Below are 22,249 nucleotides of genomic sequence, written 5' to 3'. Positions count from 1 at the left end.
GTCCATTGAATTGTCTATGATATGAAAATGCTACTTTTATTGTAGATTTGTTCATTTAACTCTTTTTTCACCATATGGTCAGATTGTCCTACTTAATATTTGACGATATAAAATTAGCGTGGGTTATCATTGCGACATTTCCAGCTTGGGTATAGAACTATTTAAATCAATAATAAATCAAGATGGGAAAGAAGGACGGAAAGCCCCGTGGACGTATGTCATCTTATGCCTTCTTTGTGCAGTCATTCAGAGAGGAACACGAGAAGAAAAATCCAACAGAAAAAGTTGTTTTTGCTGAATTCACAAAAAAGTGTGCAGAAAAATGGAGGGAAATCAGTGCCAAGGAAAAGAGGAAATATGAAGAAATGGCAGAGAAAGACAAAGCTAGATATGAGCTAGAAATGCAAAATTATGAGCCAGGACCAGGAGAGAAGGTCGGCAGAAAGAAGAGAGACAAAGATCCTAATGCACCAAAGAGATCACTTTCTGCATTCTTTTTCTTCTGTAATGAAGAAAGACCAAAAGTAAGGAAAGATCATGGTGATTAGTCAGTAGCACTCGTAGCCAAGGAGATGGGAAAACGGTGGGAGAAACAAACAGATAGAACAAAATATGAAAAACAGGCAGCCGCAGATAAAATCAGATATGAACAGGCAATGGCAAAATACAGGGGAGGTGGTGCAGCTTCAGCAAAGAAACCTGCAGGACCCCCAGCAAAGAAAGCCAAGCCAGAGAGTGAAGAAGAGGAAGATGACGATGATGAAGAAGAGGAGGAGGAGGATGAAGATGATGATGAATAAACACTGGCGATTCTGTATCGTGAACAATTGGGGGGTATCCTGGATCAAGAAATGTACAATTTCTGTTATGTATAGTTGATCATTTGTATATATTGTTCATCTTAGATGATTGTATATTTATCATTGTATATAAAATCATTATTTTATTCATCCCATTCAAGGGGCAACAATCCTGTCATCTTTCTTCAGAACAAAATTTGAGTAGTTTTTATGATATTGTCAAGTATTTATACATGTTCATGATGAATTTAAAATTTAACTGTGTAAAATATTTTAAGTTTCATCGGCTTCACTGACCTACAGGCTAACAGCTACATTATTATCTTTTTGCTATGGAGCAATGTAAAAGAAATGACTGAAAGTGCTGTATTTTTCATCATCATTTTTGTTTTAATCATGAAATGTCAATGAATGTCATGTTTAAATAGATTTTATAATAAAACATATTTTAACTTAAAAAAAAAAAAACGATATAAAATTAAAATATAAACAATTCTTATAGCATCCAACATTAACATTTTCAATTTTGAACACATCTTTTATCAAAATAACCAAATATCACCTCTGTCTTTCTCCCTGTGTGTATCTATATAGGTTGTGGAAAAGAAAGGCAATGTGCTTATTCATATTAAACTAAATATATCGCCTGTACTGCACCTGACAATGCTGATAACTCAGACTACTTTCGCCTTTTGATTGTTCATTACAAAAAAATGGTTCATGACTGCAACACAATTTTCTGTCCCGAAAATTTGTGTGACATAAGTATTTATGCTGATTATTTATGTTGATGCATTTGTGAATGCGTGGATAACAGACAACGTCAGTATCTATAATGTATACTTCCAAACCGTTCTGAAGTTGATTTTTATTTATAAATTTATAAAAAAAAGAAGATGTGGTATGATTAGCAATGAGACAACTCTTCACAAGAGAATGAAGGTCTTGATATCTTCCGATGACTTTATATCATATATAAAAAGGAAAAGACATTCATTAACATAACCCCGGTTCATCAGCTTTTTGCTCAGAAACTGGTGACGTTTAATAAATTCAATATAGTAGCTGCAAGCTCTTGAATGCTAATTGAGTTGGGAAATATATATTCTATATACAGGTGAAGAGAATAAATTGCTGCTAAGGTGAGGGAAATTTAAATTTCAAAATTAGAGTCTCCTCGTTTGATATAGATTATTGTACTGAGATGGCAAATTCGAAATTTTCAGCTACAAAAATCAGCTATGTTGATTGGCTTTAATTTATATTTTTACAACAACTGCAAGTGGTTAGTGTATCATATCGGTGCTTTTTATTTGAGTATTGTTTGAGTGGTGCGTGGTCTGTATGGATCTTTTGAGCGTACTTAATTGAATAGTTGGTTATTTACCCAAGTCATAAGTTAATTGTATTTTTGTAAATAAGATCGCTATGTTTTCCGTTGATATTGTTTCGCATTTTCATGTATATGGTTTAGGTGTCAAACCGTTGAAATATAATATGATTGCCATTCCGTTACATTGTGATATTATAACCTGGCTAACATGAAGTGTTTATGAAAACATTAAATATAATAGTAAAGCAAAACATATTCATACAGACGGTAACCATTATTTTGTATCCCAATAATACACGTTTGTTTTATTGAATAGTAAGCTTTTAATTAGTGATGTGAACATTTTTAAATCTTTGATATACAAAATTAAATGGGAAGCCGGCCTAGGAGAATCGAGTATCCGTGAGGATTTAATGATTCTGGATTTGTTAGATTTAAATGTATTGAAATGTAACTTTAAATGTTACCTATTTATCATAATAAAAGTGAGATTGAGGAAAACATTTACGACTGTCATTGTAATTAGTTTCAGTACAGTTCAGTAAACTTGTTATTATTATTATTATATCAATTTGTTTAAATCGTCATTTTCCTTATTTTATGAGCTATTTATATACTTTATGTATCTGTATCAGACAGATTAAAGCATTCTATTCGCTAAAAAAAGTAATTGAGTCGTTCAGCTTTTTATATAAGTATATATCTGCTCATTTTATAAGGACCAAGATTACATCCGGTATCCCATCTGATATATTTGATGGAAACGGTTCATAATGAAAAATGTTATCACAATTTCAAATATGTATCCCTTGCTTCGACTTGGATTTGCATTATACATCTGTTCCGTTACTACAGAAAGGAGTATTGAGTTGGCAACTGAAGAACGGACAAATAGATCAAAAGATACATATACCAATTTTTCTTATGTTATGAATGAGTTTGAAAGCCTTGAGAACTGGAATAGGCTATGTAATATATCACAAACTGGTCACATTGCCTTTGATATTGTGTGTATCGTTGAGGGTAACTCCAGTATAAAGTTATCAGAATTTAGAAATTTTACGAATCATATATCGTCACATATCCGATTTGACTTATCCGTTATCTGTAAAGATGGTATCATTCACTTTCCTTGGCCATTCAGAACAGACAAACTAAATAGAATCTACATCAAAGATTGTCGAATTAAAGATTACAGAACTGATTTCAAGAATTCGTTAATTAACAGCATTCCCGACACAATCAAACATTTACAAATGGACAACGTCACTATTATCCTAAGGATTGGAGAATTATACGACTCATTGTCAAAGGCTAACTCGCCTATAACAAGAGCTGCAGAATGTGGACCTGAAAATGCTTTCTCTATTATTCAAAGAGGAACAATGGCGAACATTGAAGATATGTACAACTATTTTATGTTTGACCTCGAAACTGCAATCCAGCAATATAATCATTATTTTAACATTCAGAAGAGAACCTGTTTGTACAACAACCTTGAAGTTTTTGAAAGTAGTGGAATGAAAGATTTAGAAAAAAATGATGTCAATAAGATTGTTCATACAGACGTTGCAGAAAATCTTAAAATATTGAATTTTTCTGGTAACGGGATGTTTGACACTATCTATAAATTGCAAGGCTGGCGACTACGATTTCCAGTAATGGAATATATAGACTTCTCCAATAATAACATAAAAGTTATTCCAATGATACGAGATTACGGAATGACTGTGAAAAAGACAAAAGCAGTAGGATTAATAGATATTAGGCGTAATAACATTACTTCATTAACAAAAGGTATGATAGACTCGTTCTCAACACACGAATTTGTTAAAGTCGACATCAGTGAAAATCCTTTCTTATGTGATTGTGGAATAATTGAAGTAATGGAATATTTATCTGCAAAGACTATGCCAACAGCTTATGATTACCTCAGAACTCTAAAGTGTGAAAATCCCTCAAAAGTCCGTGGACGTCAGATGATAACTCTGTCGTCGACAGAACTAAACTGTAATAAGGAAACAGTCATCAATTTTCCAGTCGTCGTTATGGGCATCATAACAATTACATTGTTCGTCATAACTTTTTTGACAATATATTTCAGAAATATGATCAAAGTAATTTTGTTTACTCGACTCAATATAAACTTACCATGTGAATTCCGAAATGTCGCACACGAAGAAAAAGTATATGATGCATTTATTGGCTACAGCGAGAAGGATATGGACTGGGTTTTACATACAGCTTTACCAAAATTGGAGACAGAGGACGCTGGGAGAGCATGCAGACTATGTCTTCATCATAGAGATTTTATAGTTGGTAATACTATAGCTGATAATATATACAACAGTGTTGAAAACAGCTATCACACCATCTTACTGATATCTAATGAGTTCTTGAAAAGTGAATGGTGCATGATGGAATTCCGAACAGCTTTGAGGAAAAGTTTACACGATAAAGGTCGTCACTTAATAATTGTGTTGAAGGGTAATATAACTGTAGATAATATTGATCCTGATTTGAAAAGTTGTCTCAATTCTCATACCTATCTTAAGATTGGAGATGTGTTATTTTGGGATAGACTGAAATATGCAATATCATTACGACAATAAAATTAACAAAATGTCTTTGTACATATAACTGTGTGTGCGCAGTTTTGTGTGTGGTTGATTGTCTATTTGAAGGTTTTTATACAGTACAAGATGTTTATCATTTTAAAAATAACTTATTTCTTTTTTGTTAAATATGGTACAAAAACTATAATCTCATAAATAGTCCAGCCTTTATTTATTTCTGCATTGTTGTGATAACCTAAGAGACGTGTTGTTTTAGATTAAAATATTTTTTTATCAATTTTGTCAATTTGATTGATAAATTGTGTGACACATCTATATACCGAGATGACGTTAGCTTTCCAATTGTGAACTTTCTGTGTCTATGTAGCATCATTCCAGCAGTTCCTACACACGGGTATATATCATCTCCTAGTTGATACGACCTTTCAGGCTTTGTATTTCCTATCATGATTTCCTTGATAGAGGATTACTATTAAACCAAGAGTTCCAAGTAGTGAACTCATCAATTGTTTGGGACACCATCACGAGTTGGTTGACCTTTATAAAATATTTGTTCCACAGATGATAACGAATATGTTCTCATGCCGTTACTAAAATCCTGTCCTCTTTTCAGAATGTGACCTACTGAAACAATTTCCGTGGATGGCTGAAAACTTGCATTTTTGTGGATATTTCTTTTTGTGGTTTTGCCATTCTCTGTATACAGAACCTATTGAAAATATGTAATTCGTTGAATATTTGAATTCGTGGTTACCTGTACAATGAAACCCACGAAAATTGGTATCCAACGAATAATAATAAATCCACAGTATGCATATGGGGTATTAATTTCTCAGTTGATTTCATAGCTTACATTTACTATAATAATTTCCACGATAGAGGGTTGCTGCTTACAAGAAAGCTATAGAACCAAGAGTTATAATTGGTGAAGTTGAAATCATCCTTATGGAAATTATCATTACGTCATTTAGAAAGAATTTTATGACTGTAGATTCTAATTATTACCTTGTCTTTTAACCAATAAGAAAACGGTATTCAAATTATCTTAAATGGCATTTTTTTTGCTTATAAGTAGGGGATGTGCTGCTTCATATTAATATATCTTAAAGTTTATAATCATTCAGATTAACAAAGGTCTTTCTATGGTTTTATTACTCGTATTGACAAGATTTACTGTAAAGAATGTGTACATAGACTTTCTATTATAACAAATCCTTTGTTTTATCAAATCTTTAAAATGTACAGATATTGTTATTTGGATGGAGAGTTGTCTCATTGGCACTCACACCACATCTTCCTATATCTAAATAATGAATGTTTTTGTCTTCCCATACTCGCATATATTTTTTTTGTACGCAGTGACTAAAGCCAAGAAACCTCTTGTTAGAAAAACGACCATGTCACAACGCAATTTCGAAGTCGAAAATCGTAATGAAAGAAGATTGCATTCTTCATATGAATACATTAACAAGCTGACCAGTAGGTGATTCAAAATTCCTATCCATTTGAATATCGAGTACACTTTAATTTGAACAACTTCGAATAAACACAATGGCGATCTAAAGAAGTCGAGCACTCTGGTGATATTGTCTCTGATTGAACACACTTCACAATAAGTACACTAGAAGTTTTTCAGAAGTGCATTGACAAAAAGGATTTAGTGATGCCTTTAATTGAGCCATGTGAACAGTGTGTTAGTGTAGACTTTTTATAAGTGCAACATGATGGTGATTGTGAAGTATTTGGTTAGTGATATAGGTGGCACGGTAGTATTTGCTTTCAAGAATTTAGGTTGCTCTTTTGAGTGCCTTACTTAGGTAAATGTATCTAAACAGTGTGATTGGACAAAAAATACAGTATCAACTGAACATACTTTCCCGAAATGAGTGATGAATCAGGTGTAGAAAAATATGAAAGAATTTTACATACAGTTGAAAATGAATTTTTGAGAATTTTTGAGAATTTTGTATTCACTGCACCATAAAAGACCTAAAAGTACTAGTGGCCTTAGGTTTTAAAAAATTACAAATTTGTTGGTGTAAAATATATTCTCAGCTTTTCTGTTAATTTTTTTGTTAATTAATTCAAATAACTATAGTGTTTGCAGATTGTTTTGCCGGAACAACACTTTCATTTTTTTCCTAGAAGATTGATTATCAACAACACTTTTTGAACGGTTAAACACCATGTAATCATAGTGCATCGTATTTGTTTAAAGTTGTTTTGTAGCATTATGTTAAGTCAATTGTTGCTTGCTGATGTTTTACTCATATAAATCTCATACATTCACTCGTTTACTCGTTCATTTGAAATATTGTTATAATGTACGGAATGGTTTATACAATTTGTTAACTTGATTATCCAGGTGATAAAACAAGAATCTGTTTATAAAAGTAAATGATTGTTCCTAATAGAAAGATACCATAGAATAGGTGGGTTTCGATGTATCAAACCTTTTATTTTGTTATAATAAAACACCCATGCAACCAGGGTTTCCCCTGGGTCAATAATTTGTTTCGTCACCTCTTTCGCCAAAACAATATAATTTTTGCCACTTAATTAATTTTTTCGCCAAGTAACATACCTATATTTTTCGTTTAAAATTTACCTTTTTTCTTAACCCCCCTCCTTTTCCCTTAAATAATGTGATTTCTCTCAAACTTAATAGGGAAAAATATTCATTGTACTTTAAATAACTTTTCTAAATGAAGGGGCCACTATACTTTTAATAATAAAGAAGATATCAGTCCTGGAATATAACAAAACTAATGGACATATTTTGATTATATAATACCAGTATAGTTCGTAGGGAATGTGTCTTTAAAAGAAAATACTGATATGCTCTTTTGTACTAAGACGTGTTTTTTACAACATAACAAAAGCTTTTATCACAGGAAATTGATCCATCATTGCATATGTAGTCATAAAATTGAAGGGCTACTCTCGTTCGAGGGGTTGTTCCCATCTATCTTGGATAGATTTCTTCATAACGACAGTTTTCTTTTCTTGACCATCGTAAATGAAAAAGTTAAAGACGTACAACTATGCTTGAAACACGCGTGTCACACAAACGATTTTAAAGTAGTCTCCCTCATCAATTACCAATATTAAATTCAAAGGATAATTAAAGTTTAAAATCGGAGATTTTTTCATGCTTTTTGACGATTTTTGGTCACAACAACAGCTTTCTTTTCTAAACTATCTTCAAAGGAGAGGAGAGGTCAAAAGTTTGCTTCAAACGCGTGCGTCGCAAAGTGGTAAATAAATTATGTATGTGGCATTTAGCGGAAGCCATTTATCCATATCATTTTATCAAACAATTCAATCAACACCTTTATTAATTAGTCCTTTGTTGTCGATAGCTATAAAATGCAATCAGCTGATTATTGATTTGCTGTCCAAAACTTAATGAGGTTAAGGTGAATTCCGAGTATTGTCTGATCGGGTAAAGTCCCAGAAACTCGACAAAAGTAAATAAACAAGATGGAGGAAAATAAATCGTTTATATATATTTCTTTCGCCAAATTCTTTCGCAAATGACGAATTTTTATCGCCACAGTTATTATTTTTTCGCAAATTGCGACCGCCAGCGGAAACCCTGCATGCAACAACGCATCCCATATTGCTGATAGGACCCGACACAAAAATAATTTCTTGTTTCGGTAGTTAAGCTTGGGATGGTCATTTTAAGATGCACTATTTGAATATAATCAAATATGAAAATTATTGATTTCATGTTTATATTTATATATTTATATTTTAATTCTTCTTCAATATATCTAGTTATTATGACAGATCTACCATTATCAGGGGTCCAACTGTCAATTTAATGTTAAGTCTTTAACTTTGATCTACTAAGCATATCTCCAATAATTTTATGTTTGATATACGCAACTATTGGTGCTGTATTGAATATTTTTACACAGTCTTCGTCGAATTGTAATAAATGCCAGTGTTTCAATATAAGTTTCTTTATTTTACGTATGTATGGATTATATTTAGTTATTAAAACTAACGGAATACTTAGCTCTCTTTAGATTTGTTTTGTTGTAATAAATCAGTACGGTCAATTGATAAAGCATTTGTAATACTATCATCTATTTCAACATTATCATAACCCCTAACTTATAATTTCACTTTGAAATTAGTTAGAATTAGTTAGATTGTTTATTAATTTGTTATGGTCACTTGTATTTCTAATTTGCCGTATTGCTTCACCTTTAATACATCCTCTAAATACATGCTGTGAGTGACAGCTATTTCTGTGCAGAAACAGATAAGAATTTGTTTGTTTGAAATGTATTTCGAGGTCAAGAATATGTTCAATATGGGATGCGTGGTTGCATGGGTGTTTTATTATAACACAATATGGGATGCGTGGTTGCATGGGTGTTTTATTATAACACAATATGGGATGCGTGGTTGCATGGGTGTTTTATTATAACAAAACGTAACGTCAACGTGTAGTATGTGTTTCACAAAATTTAAACACAGCTTATTGAAGACTGTTTTTTGCAGTGACATTGTCAGGAATTTGGTGTATTGGGCCACGACTTAGTAAAGGGTCTTCAAAAACAAATTATTGAAATGTCTAACTTTTTATAGTAAATAAAAGCAAATTAAATGCTTAAATAAATAATTTAACACCAATAGTATACAGTGAACTTTAAAACCTGTAAAAAAATATACAGAAAATTATCACAGCTTATGCTATAATAATATTTCGATTAACAAGTAAAATCACAAAAATACTGACCTCCGAGGAAAATTCAAAACTGAAAGTTCCTAATCAAATAGAAAAATCAAATTTTAAAACTCAAACACGGTGATAAGTAGGTCACATTTGGGGAAAAGAGGGTGGGATTATGGTAACGACAATTAACATACCGTCATTTATTTTTCTGGATTGTGTAGCTTAATAGTTTTATTAATAATTAATATCTTTTCATTGCTTTAATTTATTTAACCTTAAATCTAAACTTGCAAAAGGCAAGTAAATAAAACTGTCTTGATAAATTTAATTCATAGTATTTTTTTTATGAAAAAAAGAACATGTTAAAACTATGAAACCTTCTCTTCGTTCAATGTCAACCGCATGTAAAAGATAAATGTAAAATGTTACCTCATATAAAACGTGTTGAAACTTATTGCCTATAATAAGCGATGAATAGGTTAAAAAAATATATTACCTTTTGTCTATTACATTATTTCAGTTACAAAGTTTCAAGTTTGTAGGAAGTGCACATGAAAAATTTATCTTTGTCACTTTGAACTAATTCACTGGTTTCAGTTCCTTAAGCTTGTTCCTTATTTACAACTTTTGATAAATGTTTGACATGACATGCAACGTATATTCATAAAAGTGTCATCTTTTTGATACCCATATTTCACAGCTCACGTTTCTAAACAGGATTTCCTTTAAAATTATGGGAAAAAAATCTACGTTTTTTCAACACCTGCACAAGACGTTACTATATACTATAGATCAACAGTGACAATTATCAGAAGCAGGATTTCTTACATCTTTATGAATTGATTTATATATATGTATTTTATACGTTGTACTTGATGCTGTTTTATGTGAATAAACATTTCTTATATGGAAAAATAACAAAAAGTCCCCTCCCCCCAAAAAAAAATGATTAGTAAAAAGTTAAATGAACTAAGTAATAAAGGAGAATTATTGAACAATTCGTTGAGCTATACTTCGTTACACTTTATTCATAAAGTATCATAAAGTATCATAAATTTGGACTGGTTGAAAGCTAGTGTCATTTTTACTGTTGTCCTAAAGTAGACATAATTCATTCAAATTACTATATAATGGGGAATATCCAAAAGTATGCTTCTTTGTTTCATTTTACCAACACATGTGAATGCCTTATGTTCCCTTCACGGAGACGCTTGTTCGATTTTACGCTTTATTAAATGTGAGAGTATCTGCTCAATATATGAATTATTTGCAGCATATTTTAGATTTTATCTGAGCGTCACTGATGAGTCTTATGTAGACGAAACGCGCATCTGGCGTATTAAATGCATTGTCAGCCTGGTACCTTTGATAACTATCATCTACCTATATATAGTATCTGTCATGTAGTAAAATAGGTTGAATAAAAATACCATTCCACTGATGCTTTGTTTTGTCGTACCCCAAAAACCTTTTTGACATAGAATTTAGAATCTGCTTACATTTTTTTATATTGAATTGGCCTTTGGTGTTTTGCAGTCGAATATTGAAATCATGTCCGAGATGATAACTTCTGTCAAAACTATATGAGACCATTGTTGGCTATGCGGTATAAATATTAGATGGAGTATTCAGTTAAAACAATAAATATCGATGGTTTTATTAATACATTAACTGATGTGATTGTGACGTAGGGTGGAAAGCTCAGGGCTCCAATCATTTACTGATGTGATTGTGACGTAGGATGGAAAGCTCAGGGCTCCAATCATTTACTGATGTGATTGTGAAGTAGGGTGAAAAGCTCAGGGCTCCTATCATTTACTGATGTGATTGTGACGTAGGGTGGAAAGCTCAGGGCTCCAATCATTTACTGATGTGATTGTGGAGTAGGGTGGAAAGCTCAGGGCTCCAATCATTTACTGATGTGATTGTGACGTTGGGTGGAAAGCTCAGGTCTCCAATCATTTACTGATGTGATTGTGACGTAGGGTTGAAAGCTCAGGGCTCCAATCATTTACATAAACATTTAAAAAGTCATATCAGTATAGTTAATTGCATTCACATTGTCATTCTTAGAAACCGTGAAATTATAACATGGTCGACAGTAAGAACTAAGCCACTTACTACAACTTACAGCAATTTGTTCTCTATATCTGATACCAACAAAAAGACACACACAAAGAAAAAAACTAACAAGCATCACTACTATAATAAGCCCTGATGGAACAGTTGTTACTGTTTGTAATTTAGGCTTGCATCCGATTTCACTAAGTGATAATTTAGAAATTTTTCTCCCCCGCAGTGAAGGTGGATTGTAGCATTTAAGATCATACAGATATGTATAACGAGAGAAATTATTTTCTCTCACATCATAATATGATGATGCCATTTGATTGTCTATATATTGGAAAATGTTTTGAAAGTTCTTTACACCGCAATCACACATAAACGGATTATTTCGTATATCAACTGTTAGTTTATGACATATATCACGTAACCATGTTCTTATTACGTATTGTGTGAGTGATGATATGTTATTATAGCGTAAATCTACAAATCCTTCAGGGCTATCACCTTTGTATTTATCATAACATATGATAGGAAAAACACCTTCTATTAGGTTGTGACTGAGATCTAGATATTTCAAATCCTTTGCTCCTAGCCTCCATTCCTGTAAATGTTTTGGTGTTTCAATCACATTAGCTGCACTAAAGTTGAGGATTTCAATATTAGGATACATAGATTTATCAATCTGTCTAGTGAATGGTTGAATTATTGAAAAACTTTTCTGCAAATGTCGAAGATATTTATAGGTGCAGGTGCGTTCACGGAAATTAGGTCGCACTTGAAAAGTTTCTAATCTTGAACGTTTACTCTCATTACCAATCCAGCAAGATATACTGTTTTCAATTATTTTAATAGCGTTTACATTACCGCATTGAAAAGACTTAGTCAAATGTTTTGCTCCTTGAAACTGTTGAAAATCATTTTGAGTCATATATATCACTGAATTGACCAAAGTGAAATATTTCATACTATCAGGTATTGTATCAATATCATCAGATGTGGCTTCGGATGTAAATCCATTCAAAATACAGCCTGATATTCGTAATGAATGGAGGAGACGTGCTCGGCCCGGGTATGGAAAGAAAACGCTTCCATTATGGCCACACGTTATGTCAACGGAAAATAACGTATCTTCTTTAATTCTGGATGTAAAGCGTCGAAAATCGAGAAAGTTTAAAACATTGTTGTTGACTTTACAAATAATCTCGGTATAGTATTCACCAGGTTTGTCTTGTATTGGTAAATCTATTTCCTTACAAAACTGTTGCCATGGTTGTAAGATAGACAACGTAGTATTATCTGCTACATACCCTGATAGTTGAGAGAATTTCTTTGCTGATTGAATCTTGTTTTTGTGTTCAGTCGTCACGTGATGAGCAAATATTACAAACAGTAGGAGACCAACACATAATGATTGATACGAACAAAAACCCATAATGCCGTATTCTGTATCTGTATCTGCTATGTTACTGTGTTTAGGAACCGTCGTGGTTTTCTTCGCACTATTGGGAGAGCAACGGTACTAAAACTAACTGTTAAAGGACAAACAAAGAAAACATCTGCAAGTTTGAATGTTAGAATTATCATATTAATACAATGTTTGTTTTTATTTCGTCGACTATTCGAATAAAGTTCTTTTGTATTTCCTTTAGTTCAGCAGAACATGGTTATAAATAGACGGATATTTTATTCTTTTTTGTACATGGGTACGTAATAATATTTTAGGGGACATCCCTAGCTGTTTAAATGTCATACTGCACAAATACAGAGCAGAATCTACTATTGTTGATAAAACATTTGGTAAATTTATACTAAACGTCTTAAAGACACCGTTTGAGGATAATAGTATTCACTGTTAACTTACAAAATGTTACTTCTTGCAAAATTAAATTTAAAAAAAAAGTAAAAAACCAAAATTACCCAACTCCAATATTCTCTGCTTTGAATTAAATGGTGTGATCAATGATTTCAATCGTTATAACTTTGGCTTCGAGAATCACTGAATGATTTGGTCGGAAAGTGATTTATTTAATATTACAATTTATTATTCACTTTAAATCATCGCAGCTTACCATCAGGTATGGATTTATATAATTTTATTGATAACGAATGATTACAATAATAAGTTAAATATGTGTTCACATCATGTATTAAATCTAAATACGTAAACAATAGCATCAAATAAACCACAATTAAACTAAGTATACTTACCATGTTCAAATTATGAACCTTGAATCAAACGAACTAGCAGGTAAACTTTTCATTTTTACAATATTTAAATTCATATAAACACGCAGCTAGATTAATAATACCTTTTTTGTTACAATTCTTGGAATCATCTGTATCAAAATCCGGGTTATAAATCATAATATATAATAGTTCATTTGTCAAGGTCTGTAACCTCCTTTTTTCTGAGAATTACTTTTGTTTTAAGAAATATTGACGTTCTTTAAACGAGCATATGGTAACAAAAGATCGAAAACTATCAGGAAGCAATTCCATCTTCTGAAATGAAAACACAAGAATAAACAAAATAATTAACAAAATTGATATTCTTTCTTTGTAAATATCAATGTATGCTGTACGGTGACAGAAGTTTGTAAATCGTCTAAAAAAAACCGGCTAAAAGGTCTTAACTAAACAATGATGTCTTTTAATTTTCCGCCAGGCAATAGTTACAAAAGGGACATTAAAACTAAGCTGACAACGCTAAAAAAAGAAAAGACCAAAAGTCAAACAAAAGTATACAAAACACAACATATATAACTAAAGAATGAGTAACACGAACCCACCAAAAGCTGGGGTTGATCTCAGATTATATTGTAGATACTGTTCAACATGTACCACTTGTAGTGGGTTTTTTTTTAGTAAGAGCCCGGTAATAAGTCTAATTCGGAAGGGTCACGTTCGGAAAATGGGGACGGGATTATAGTTTCGAAAATAGTTACATATCCGGTTTCATCTGTGAAACGGGTATTTAGTAACGGTCAACCAAATTGTGATGGCGTCCGTAAAATTTTCGAAAGTATAAGTTTTACCAATTTCAACTCGTGGTTTTGTGGCTTCTCTATAAGTAGCAACACCCTATCAAGGAAAACATGATATGAAATATAAGCCCTAGAGTATCGTATCAACTGGGAGATATATAATCCGTATGCAGGCGCTGATAGAACATTGCTATATAAAAATGGAAAGTTCATAATTAAGAAGCTGAAATCATCTCTATTGTCATAAGCTAATTTGAATATTTAATTTAAGAAATGAAGCAGACTTAACTTTTTGAGTTGTTTTCTTTATCTCAAGTTCGATGAGATAGATTCCTTCAACATTTAAATTATCAAATTTGGAATAATTTAATGTAAGAAAACATAATCTATGTAGCGGAAAGTAAAGTTACAGGATACTGGTAGCTTTTTTTCTGTCTTCCTAAGAAGTGCCTTTTTGACCTCAGCATCATATGAATAAAGGTAAACGAAATAAATTTGTTTGATAACTTTTTTTCTGAAACGTGGTTTCAATAATTACGGTATATGTGCAATCCCTATCATTCATAGTGTAAACTTGAATTAACATGCTTTCATGTCATGAATATAATTTTATTCTAGTTATAATAATCTGTCAGGATATTCAATTTAGTATTTTATTCGAATCTAATTTACAAATTTCTGACAGATCTATTGTTAAGTATTTGTGGTTTTTTTTTTCTGGGAAATACAGACACAAACGATTTCTTTTTCTTTCAAGTGGTAGTATAATTGCTTCCCGATAGTTTTAAGGATTTAGTGCTTCAGAAAAATTGAAACTGATAAACATTTCAGCTAAGAAAAAGCAACATCGTTATGTCACTCTTTCCGAGTTTGATAAGTCGCATATATTTTTATTAGGAATGGTACGACATTTGGTGACCTGGGGTTAGAGTTCGTGTAATCTCAGCTCTACTATTTTTCAGAGCTACCTTTAGTGTTGATGCTTTTGACCCAAAAATCTTTAAAAAAAATTATCAAGGCAGCCGATTGCAAACGTGATCGTAAATTAAACTTAATATCAAAGATCTACCAAGAAATTGAAGGTCGCTCCTTTTCAAGAATTGCTCTAGTTTCTCAGGAGTTCTATTGTCTACTACCGCCAAAACAAACAAAGTGCATTAAGAAACAATAATGAACTAATTTAGCTGGAATTTTTTCCCATTCTCCAATTGTACAACGCAATTGTGGAAAAACGGTCACTGTCATTGAAAGCCTTACATTTACAACACAAAGGTTGAAACAATTATATTCAAGTTTTTCATACAATCCATAACAGGTAATACAGTAAAAAAATATTTTTAAATCATAAAGACAATATAGTGCCGTTTGCTTATTCGAAAAAGAAAATGATGAATCCTTGTTATCTTACGCAAAAATAAGATTTCTATGGAGCAACAGTCTTTCTTTGACATAATAGAAAATAAGTAACTACATTGTTAAATGCTTCTCTGGCTTGATGGATGTGCAGAAAAAAACAAATCATATAATTGTCTACCAAAAAGCATATGCATACAGAACGTAAACAATAATTTTCTTGTAATGATATACCATATGGCACAAAATCAAAAACAAATTTTTGCTATGAACTGTTTTCTTAAGCTTTGCTTTGCAATCAATGTGATGTTTTCCAATTTTGAAAAAAAACAGTATCCGCGAAGGTTTTAATCTAGACTGGTAATATTTTTGTTTTTGTTTTTACAGTTGTTAATTAAATATTACCTATTTATCATTACTAAAAAAATGTTAAACTAGATTGTGGAAATCCTTTACAACTGTCTGAACTATACGTTTTACTAAATGATAGTACACAGTTCCGTTAGCATTCTTATTTATCATTACTTCAAGTTTGTTCACACCATTATTATCCTTATTTATGTCTTTTGAAATGTAGAAAAACAAACGAAATAGACTAAGAGCATTCTAATCTGCTTTTTTTGTTCAGTTTATTTTTTTAAGGATCAAGATACATCCTGTTTCCCATGAAATACATTTCAAGGAAACGGTTCAGAATGAGATACTATGTCACAATCACAATCCTTAATATTTTTCCTTTATTTGGACTTAAACTTAATATCGTTACCGTAACAAACGAAAGGAATGATAATTGGGTTGTAAAACAACAGCAGATGAATAATTCCATAGAAAAAATTACCAATTTTTCTGATGTGATGAATGAGTTTGAAAGTCATGAGAACTGGAGTCGGCTATGTAATATATCACATCTTAGACACAGTTACTTTGACATTGTATGTGTTATTCAAGGTGATTCCAGTATCAAGTTATCAGAATTTAGAAATTTTACAGATAAAGTATCATCAAATATAAGATTTGACGTATCCGTTACTTGTGAAGATGGTATCATACACTTTCCCTGGCCGTTCAGAGCTGACAAACTAAATAGTATTTACATCAAAGACTGTCGAATCAAAGATTACAGAGCCGATTACAAGAATGAGTTGATAAATAGCATTCCCGACACAATTAAATATCTTCAAATGGACAACGTCATTATTAGTCAAAGGGTTGGAGACTTATATGACTCAATACCAAAAGCAAACTCGCCTATAACAAGAGCTGCAGAATGTGGACCGGAAAATGCTTTTTCAATTATTCAGAGGGGGACAAATGTGACATTTGAAGATTTAGAAAACCAGCATTTGTTTGATTTCAGCACTGCACTCAATCAACATAACTATTATTTTAACACACAGAAGAGATCCTGTTTGTACAACAACCTTGAGGTTTATGAAATGAGTGGGAAGAAAGAGAACCTTAGAAAGAATGACATCAATAAGATTTTGTATACCGACGTTGCAGTAAGTCTCAAAATATTGAATTTTTCTAATAATGGGATGTTTGACACTTATTATAAAATGCAAGGCTGGCAACGACGATTCCCAGTAATGGAATATATAGACTTTTCTAAAAATAACATACAAGTCCTTCCTATGATACCAGATTACGGATTAGCTGTGAGAAAAAACAAATCAGTCGTAACAATCGATTTACGGCGTAATAATATAACTTCACTAACAAAACATATGATAGACTCATTCTCAACTCATGAATTTGTTAAAGTCGACATCAGTGAAAATCCGTTTGTATGTGATTGTGGAGTACTTGAAGTAATGGCATATCTAACTTCAAAGACTATGCCAAAAGTTTATGATTACCTTGGGTCGCTAGAGTGTTCAAAACCCTCCAAATTCCGTGGACGTAAGCTATTAAATATGTCCGCTACAGATCTTAACTGTATCAAGGAGACAATTGTAAACTTTCAAGTAGTTGTTTTTAGCATCATAACAATAACATTGATCATTATAACTTTATTGACAATCTATTTCAGGAATATGATCAAAGTTATTTTGTTTACTCGACTCAATATAAAATGTCCATGTGAACTCAGAAGTGTCACAGCCGTTGAAAAAGAGTATGATGCATTTATTGCCTACAGCGAGAAAGATGTTGAATGGGTTATACATACAGCTTTACCTAAGTTGGAGTCAGATGACGCTGGGAAAGCATGCAGTCTCTGTCTTCATCATAGAGATTTTATAGTTGGTAATACCATAGCTGATAATATATACAACAGTGTTGAAAACAGCTATCACACCATCTTACTTATAACCAATGATTTCTTGAGGAGTGAATGGTGTATGATGGAGTTCCGAACAGCTTTGAGGAAAAGTTTACACGATAAAGGTCGTCATTTGATAATTGTGTTGAAGGGTAATATTTCTTTGGATAATATTGATCCTGATTTGAAAAGTTGTCTCAATTCTCAAACCTATCTTAAAATTGGAGATGTGTTATTTTGGGATAAACTAAAATATGCAATATCATTTAGACATAACACTTAAAAAAATATTAACAAATCGTTGTTGTGGGTTTAATTGTGCAACATTATGAAAACCTACGAGATGTGTTGTTTTAGATTCAAATGATTTGTTATCAAGTTTGTCAATATGATTGATAAATTATGTAAATACCTAAAGCGATTAATTCCAAGATTATATTTTAGACTTCCTGTGTTAAAGAAATCAACAAAAATCCTAAGTGTGTTACCCTCTTGTGACAAATGTCGTCACAATTATAGTGAAGGATGCATGTCAAGACGTCACAAACTGTCAAAAAGATTGTCAAAAACAGCCGCACTTGTTCTTATAAATTTAATAAACCATTTGAAAGGGATTAATGAAATTTTTAGCAAACTGAGGGAGAAATTCACAATGAATTGTTAAAACTTATTTACCTAACACTGTATTTGTCGTCTTCTTCGTAACAGCATGAGAACACTGTTCTTGATTTGGTTCAGATTCACGAAGTTATTTCAATGTAGTGTAAACCAAAAACTTTCGATCATATGCATTGTGAAATATCTTCTAGCAAAGTTAAAATTATTTTTGTTTTATATACATGTACTGTATATTGATAAGTACGACCGTGTAGTCTCGAGCGCCTGGCACTGTCTCGAGGACACAGTACAGGCGGTGTTGTCTAAATATCCTTATAGCCTGAGTTAAATTTCGACGAACAATTTAATATTGTTGTACTGATGTTTAAGTAGTTATGTACTACATATTGTATTTACAAATGTACAATGATGCTTACGAATACAATAAAACTCTTCAAGAATAGGTTATGTGCGTGTCATTTAAAGTAATATGTTTGATAGTATAACATGTGTAATGCATGTATTGTTTCTCTAAATCGGTTTATGACTTCAGAACAGCGGTATACTACTGTTGCCTTTGTTTATTCAATTGACGGAATAAATTCGTTTTTTTTTTATTTATACCACAAAGGACAACGGATATTTTTCACTTATTGTGGTAATATTTTGAACAAAGAGTTCAAATTTGCATTGTTAAAATCATCCTTTTCGAAAATGGATAGACACCATCACGAGTTGACGACGAAAATATTTATAAACAAATTTTCGTAACCACAATCCGTTCACCTTTCCACGATTGTGACTTTCACCTTTCCTCGATTATGACCTTCACCTTTCCTCGATTGTGACCTTCACCTTTCCCAGAATGTGACCTTCCGATTTAGAATTATCATATGGTTTGTATTTACAGGAGCAACATGACGTAGAAAATGATCCTCTTATTATTCTGTTACTCCTGAGATCCCCATCGGTAATTGGTGGGAGCTCGTTTTGTTCAATCTTTGGTTTTCTACTTTTTTTTTTTTTTTTGTGTACTGCTATTTTTCTTTTATCCATTTTTCGGTTGTTGACATGACATTGTGAAGGTGTCTTAGACTTACGAGTTTGAATATCCAAATTGGTATCTTTCGCCTATCTTTAGTTTGATGCGACTGTCGTACAAGTTAAAGGTTACGCGCTATAAAACCAGGTTCAATCCACCATTTTCTATATTTGAAAATGCCTGTACCAAGTAAGGAATATGACAGTTGTTGTCCAGTCGTTTGATGTGTTTTATCATTTGATTTTGCCATTTGTTTAGGGACTTTCCGTTTTGAATTTTCCTCAGAAATCAGTATTTTCGTAATTTTTATTTTTTATGACATTTAAGCTGTATTTGAATTGATTTTTTCTTCAGTGACCTTCAATGTCGTTATGTATTTAGACTCAATATCGTTTTTAACTCGAGTGTCACTGCCGAGTCTTTTGTAGAATAAACAAGCGTTTGACGTACGAAATTTTAACTCTTGTATCTTAAATGAGTTTATAATTGATACACTAATTTCCTGATAATTTACCGGGCATATAATGTTAAAATTCGTAGGAACATTAATGTTTCTTTTCTTATGGGTCTTATGCTTCTTAACTTAGTTAATGATTTGGCCTTCAATTATTTTGTTTTAATTCAAGCACAACTAATGTGTTTTGTGTAGATGAAACGTTAATCTGGCGTACCAGATAATACTTCTGGTATTATTTATTGTTTCAATGGTAAAACAGCATTGTGTTGATATGTGCATAATTTTTAAAGAAGTAGGCAACTTTTATCAAAATTGATGCACACAAGTATTATCTGTCTGATTTTTTTCGTTATCTTTTACTTTTTTAAACAAACAAAATAGCCAAAAGCTTTCTTTTAAAACAGTAGACATCAATGTCAACCTTGTTAAAATGTGTTATTGTTTTAATTTGACCTTGTTTTTAAATCATATTCAGTAGGGCATGACCAACTGCACCAAATTCTAACAAAACAAGTGTTGTAATCTGTGTTTATATTAAGCGTGTTTAAATTTACGGTGAAGAGCAGGTGTAGAATCTCATTAAAAAAAAAACAACATTTTTATTAAATCCCTTATCTGTTTCTAGTTGATACCATATAAATCTACTAAAAAGAAAAAGATATATTTAATTTGGTAATGAAAAATTGCTGATCAATTAGTTGTCTCGATTTTTCAAACTTAATTGGTATAAGAATATAAAAGTAGCTTCAATTTGACTGGCTTTATTTTTCATCTTGGGAAAGTCAGGTAGATAAAGTCAAGCGTCACAAAAGAGCACCTGTTTGTCCTGCAATGTCAATCACTAGTATAGTGAACGTAAAAACTTATACCTCATATAGTTGAATTCACGTTGACATTCATTGCACAAACTAAGAAACGGAAAGGTTAAAGTACTTATCGCTTCTTTCAGTTTGAAACATTTTAAAATGGTAGGAAATGCATTTGTACCATCTGTCTTTGTCAAGTAAGATTAATTCACCTACATATTTAGTTCCTTTAGATTATTCCTTGTTTACAAGATGTGATAAATGTATTACATGGATATAGGAAGATGTGGTGTGAGTGCCAATGAGACAACTCTCCATCCAAATAACAATTTAAAAATTAAACCATTATAGGTTAAAGTACGGCCTTCAACACGGAGCCTTGGCTCACACCGAACAACAAGCTATAAAGGGCCCCAAATGACATGAAACGTAAATTCATAATAAACTTTCATCTTAAGTTGATACTTATATTCCAAAGTTCATGATTCTTTTCCTGATTTCCTTTAAGAAGGGTTGATGTTTACAAGGATGCTAATAAATCAAGTCATGTGAATACGCTGTACATAACACGTGTTTCTGGTATAGCCATCATCAGGTACGATAGAGTCCAACCGTTTGGAAAACCAAAATGAATCGCATTTTTGAGAACACAAATACCAAGAGATCCTCATGGCTAGCTTAAATACATCATTTTGGGGGGCATGACTTGATCAATCTTTAGGGAAAATCTGTGTTGCATATAATCGAAAAAGTATAATAAAAAACAAAAATATCATACTTTAAGGTAAATACTAGAGGGACGAAAGATACCAAAGGGACAGTCAAACTCATAAATTGAAAATAAACTGACAACGCCATTGCTAAAAATGAAAAAAGACAAACAAACGATATTACACATGACACAACATAGAAAACTAAAAAATAAGCAACACGACCCCACCAAAAACTAGGGGTTATCTCATGTGCTCCGGAAGGTGGCCTGCTCCACATGTGGCACCCGTCATAAAAGAGATGGTCCATACAAACTGACAAAATCAATCGTATTAAGCAATGGAACGAGTGGGAAACAACTGACATAGATCTGACTACGTAAAGGCATTTCTACTTGGATGGAGAGTTGTCTCATTGGGACTCATACCACAACTTCTTATATCTATCTACTAGCTATGAAAACATAGCATTGACCATTTACTCATGAAATTGAGGTAAGGTAAGATGACCATACAAGGCAGACATAAACACATTACAATCATTATATATACCAAATATATTTGACTA

General features: G+C 32.1%; 3 protein-coding genes and 1 pseudogene across 3 annotated transcripts; 3 read left to right on the top strand and 1 right to left on the bottom strand.

Moving 5' to 3' along the window:
- The first annotated feature begins 119 nt into the window (after positions 1-119).
- On the top strand, positions 120-1,264 carry LOC134722182 (high mobility group protein B2-like; annotated as a pseudogene).
- A 1,669-nt stretch (positions 1,265-2,933) lies between these two features.
- On the top strand, positions 2,934-4,745 carry LOC134723109 (toll-like receptor 6). Its single transcript, XM_063586749.1, has one exon. The coding sequence runs from the start codon at positions 2,934-2,936 to the stop codon at positions 4,743-4,745; it is 1,812 nt and encodes a 603-aa protein (XP_063442819.1).
- Positions 4,746-11,043: 6,298 nt separating this feature from the next.
- On the bottom strand, positions 11,044-12,989 carry LOC134723864 (uncharacterized). The gene has a single exon (XM_063587409.1). It carries the CDS (start codon positions 12,899-12,901, stop codon positions 11,426-11,428), a length of 1,476 nt encoding a protein of 491 aa, XP_063443479.1. The 5' UTR covers positions 12,902-12,989; the 3' UTR covers positions 11,044-11,425.
- A 3,512-nt stretch (positions 12,990-16,501) lies between these two features.
- Positions 16,502-18,352, top strand: LOC134723108 (toll-like receptor 6). The gene has a single exon (XM_063586747.1). It carries the CDS (start codon positions 16,502-16,504, stop codon positions 18,350-18,352), a length of 1,851 nt encoding a protein of 616 aa, XP_063442817.1.
- Positions 18,353-22,249: the final 3,897 nt, after the last annotated feature.

This window comes from Mytilus trossulus, chromosome 6, assembly GCF_036588685.1.
Source record: "Mytilus trossulus isolate FHL-02 chromosome 6, PNRI_Mtr1.1.1.hap1, whole genome shotgun sequence".
NCBI classification, from domain to species: Eukaryota; Metazoa; Mollusca; class Bivalvia; order Mytilida; family Mytilidae; genus Mytilus; species Mytilus trossulus.
The sequence above is the reverse complement of the archived record's forward strand: the minus strand, read 5'-3'. Positions and strand labels throughout refer to the sequence as shown.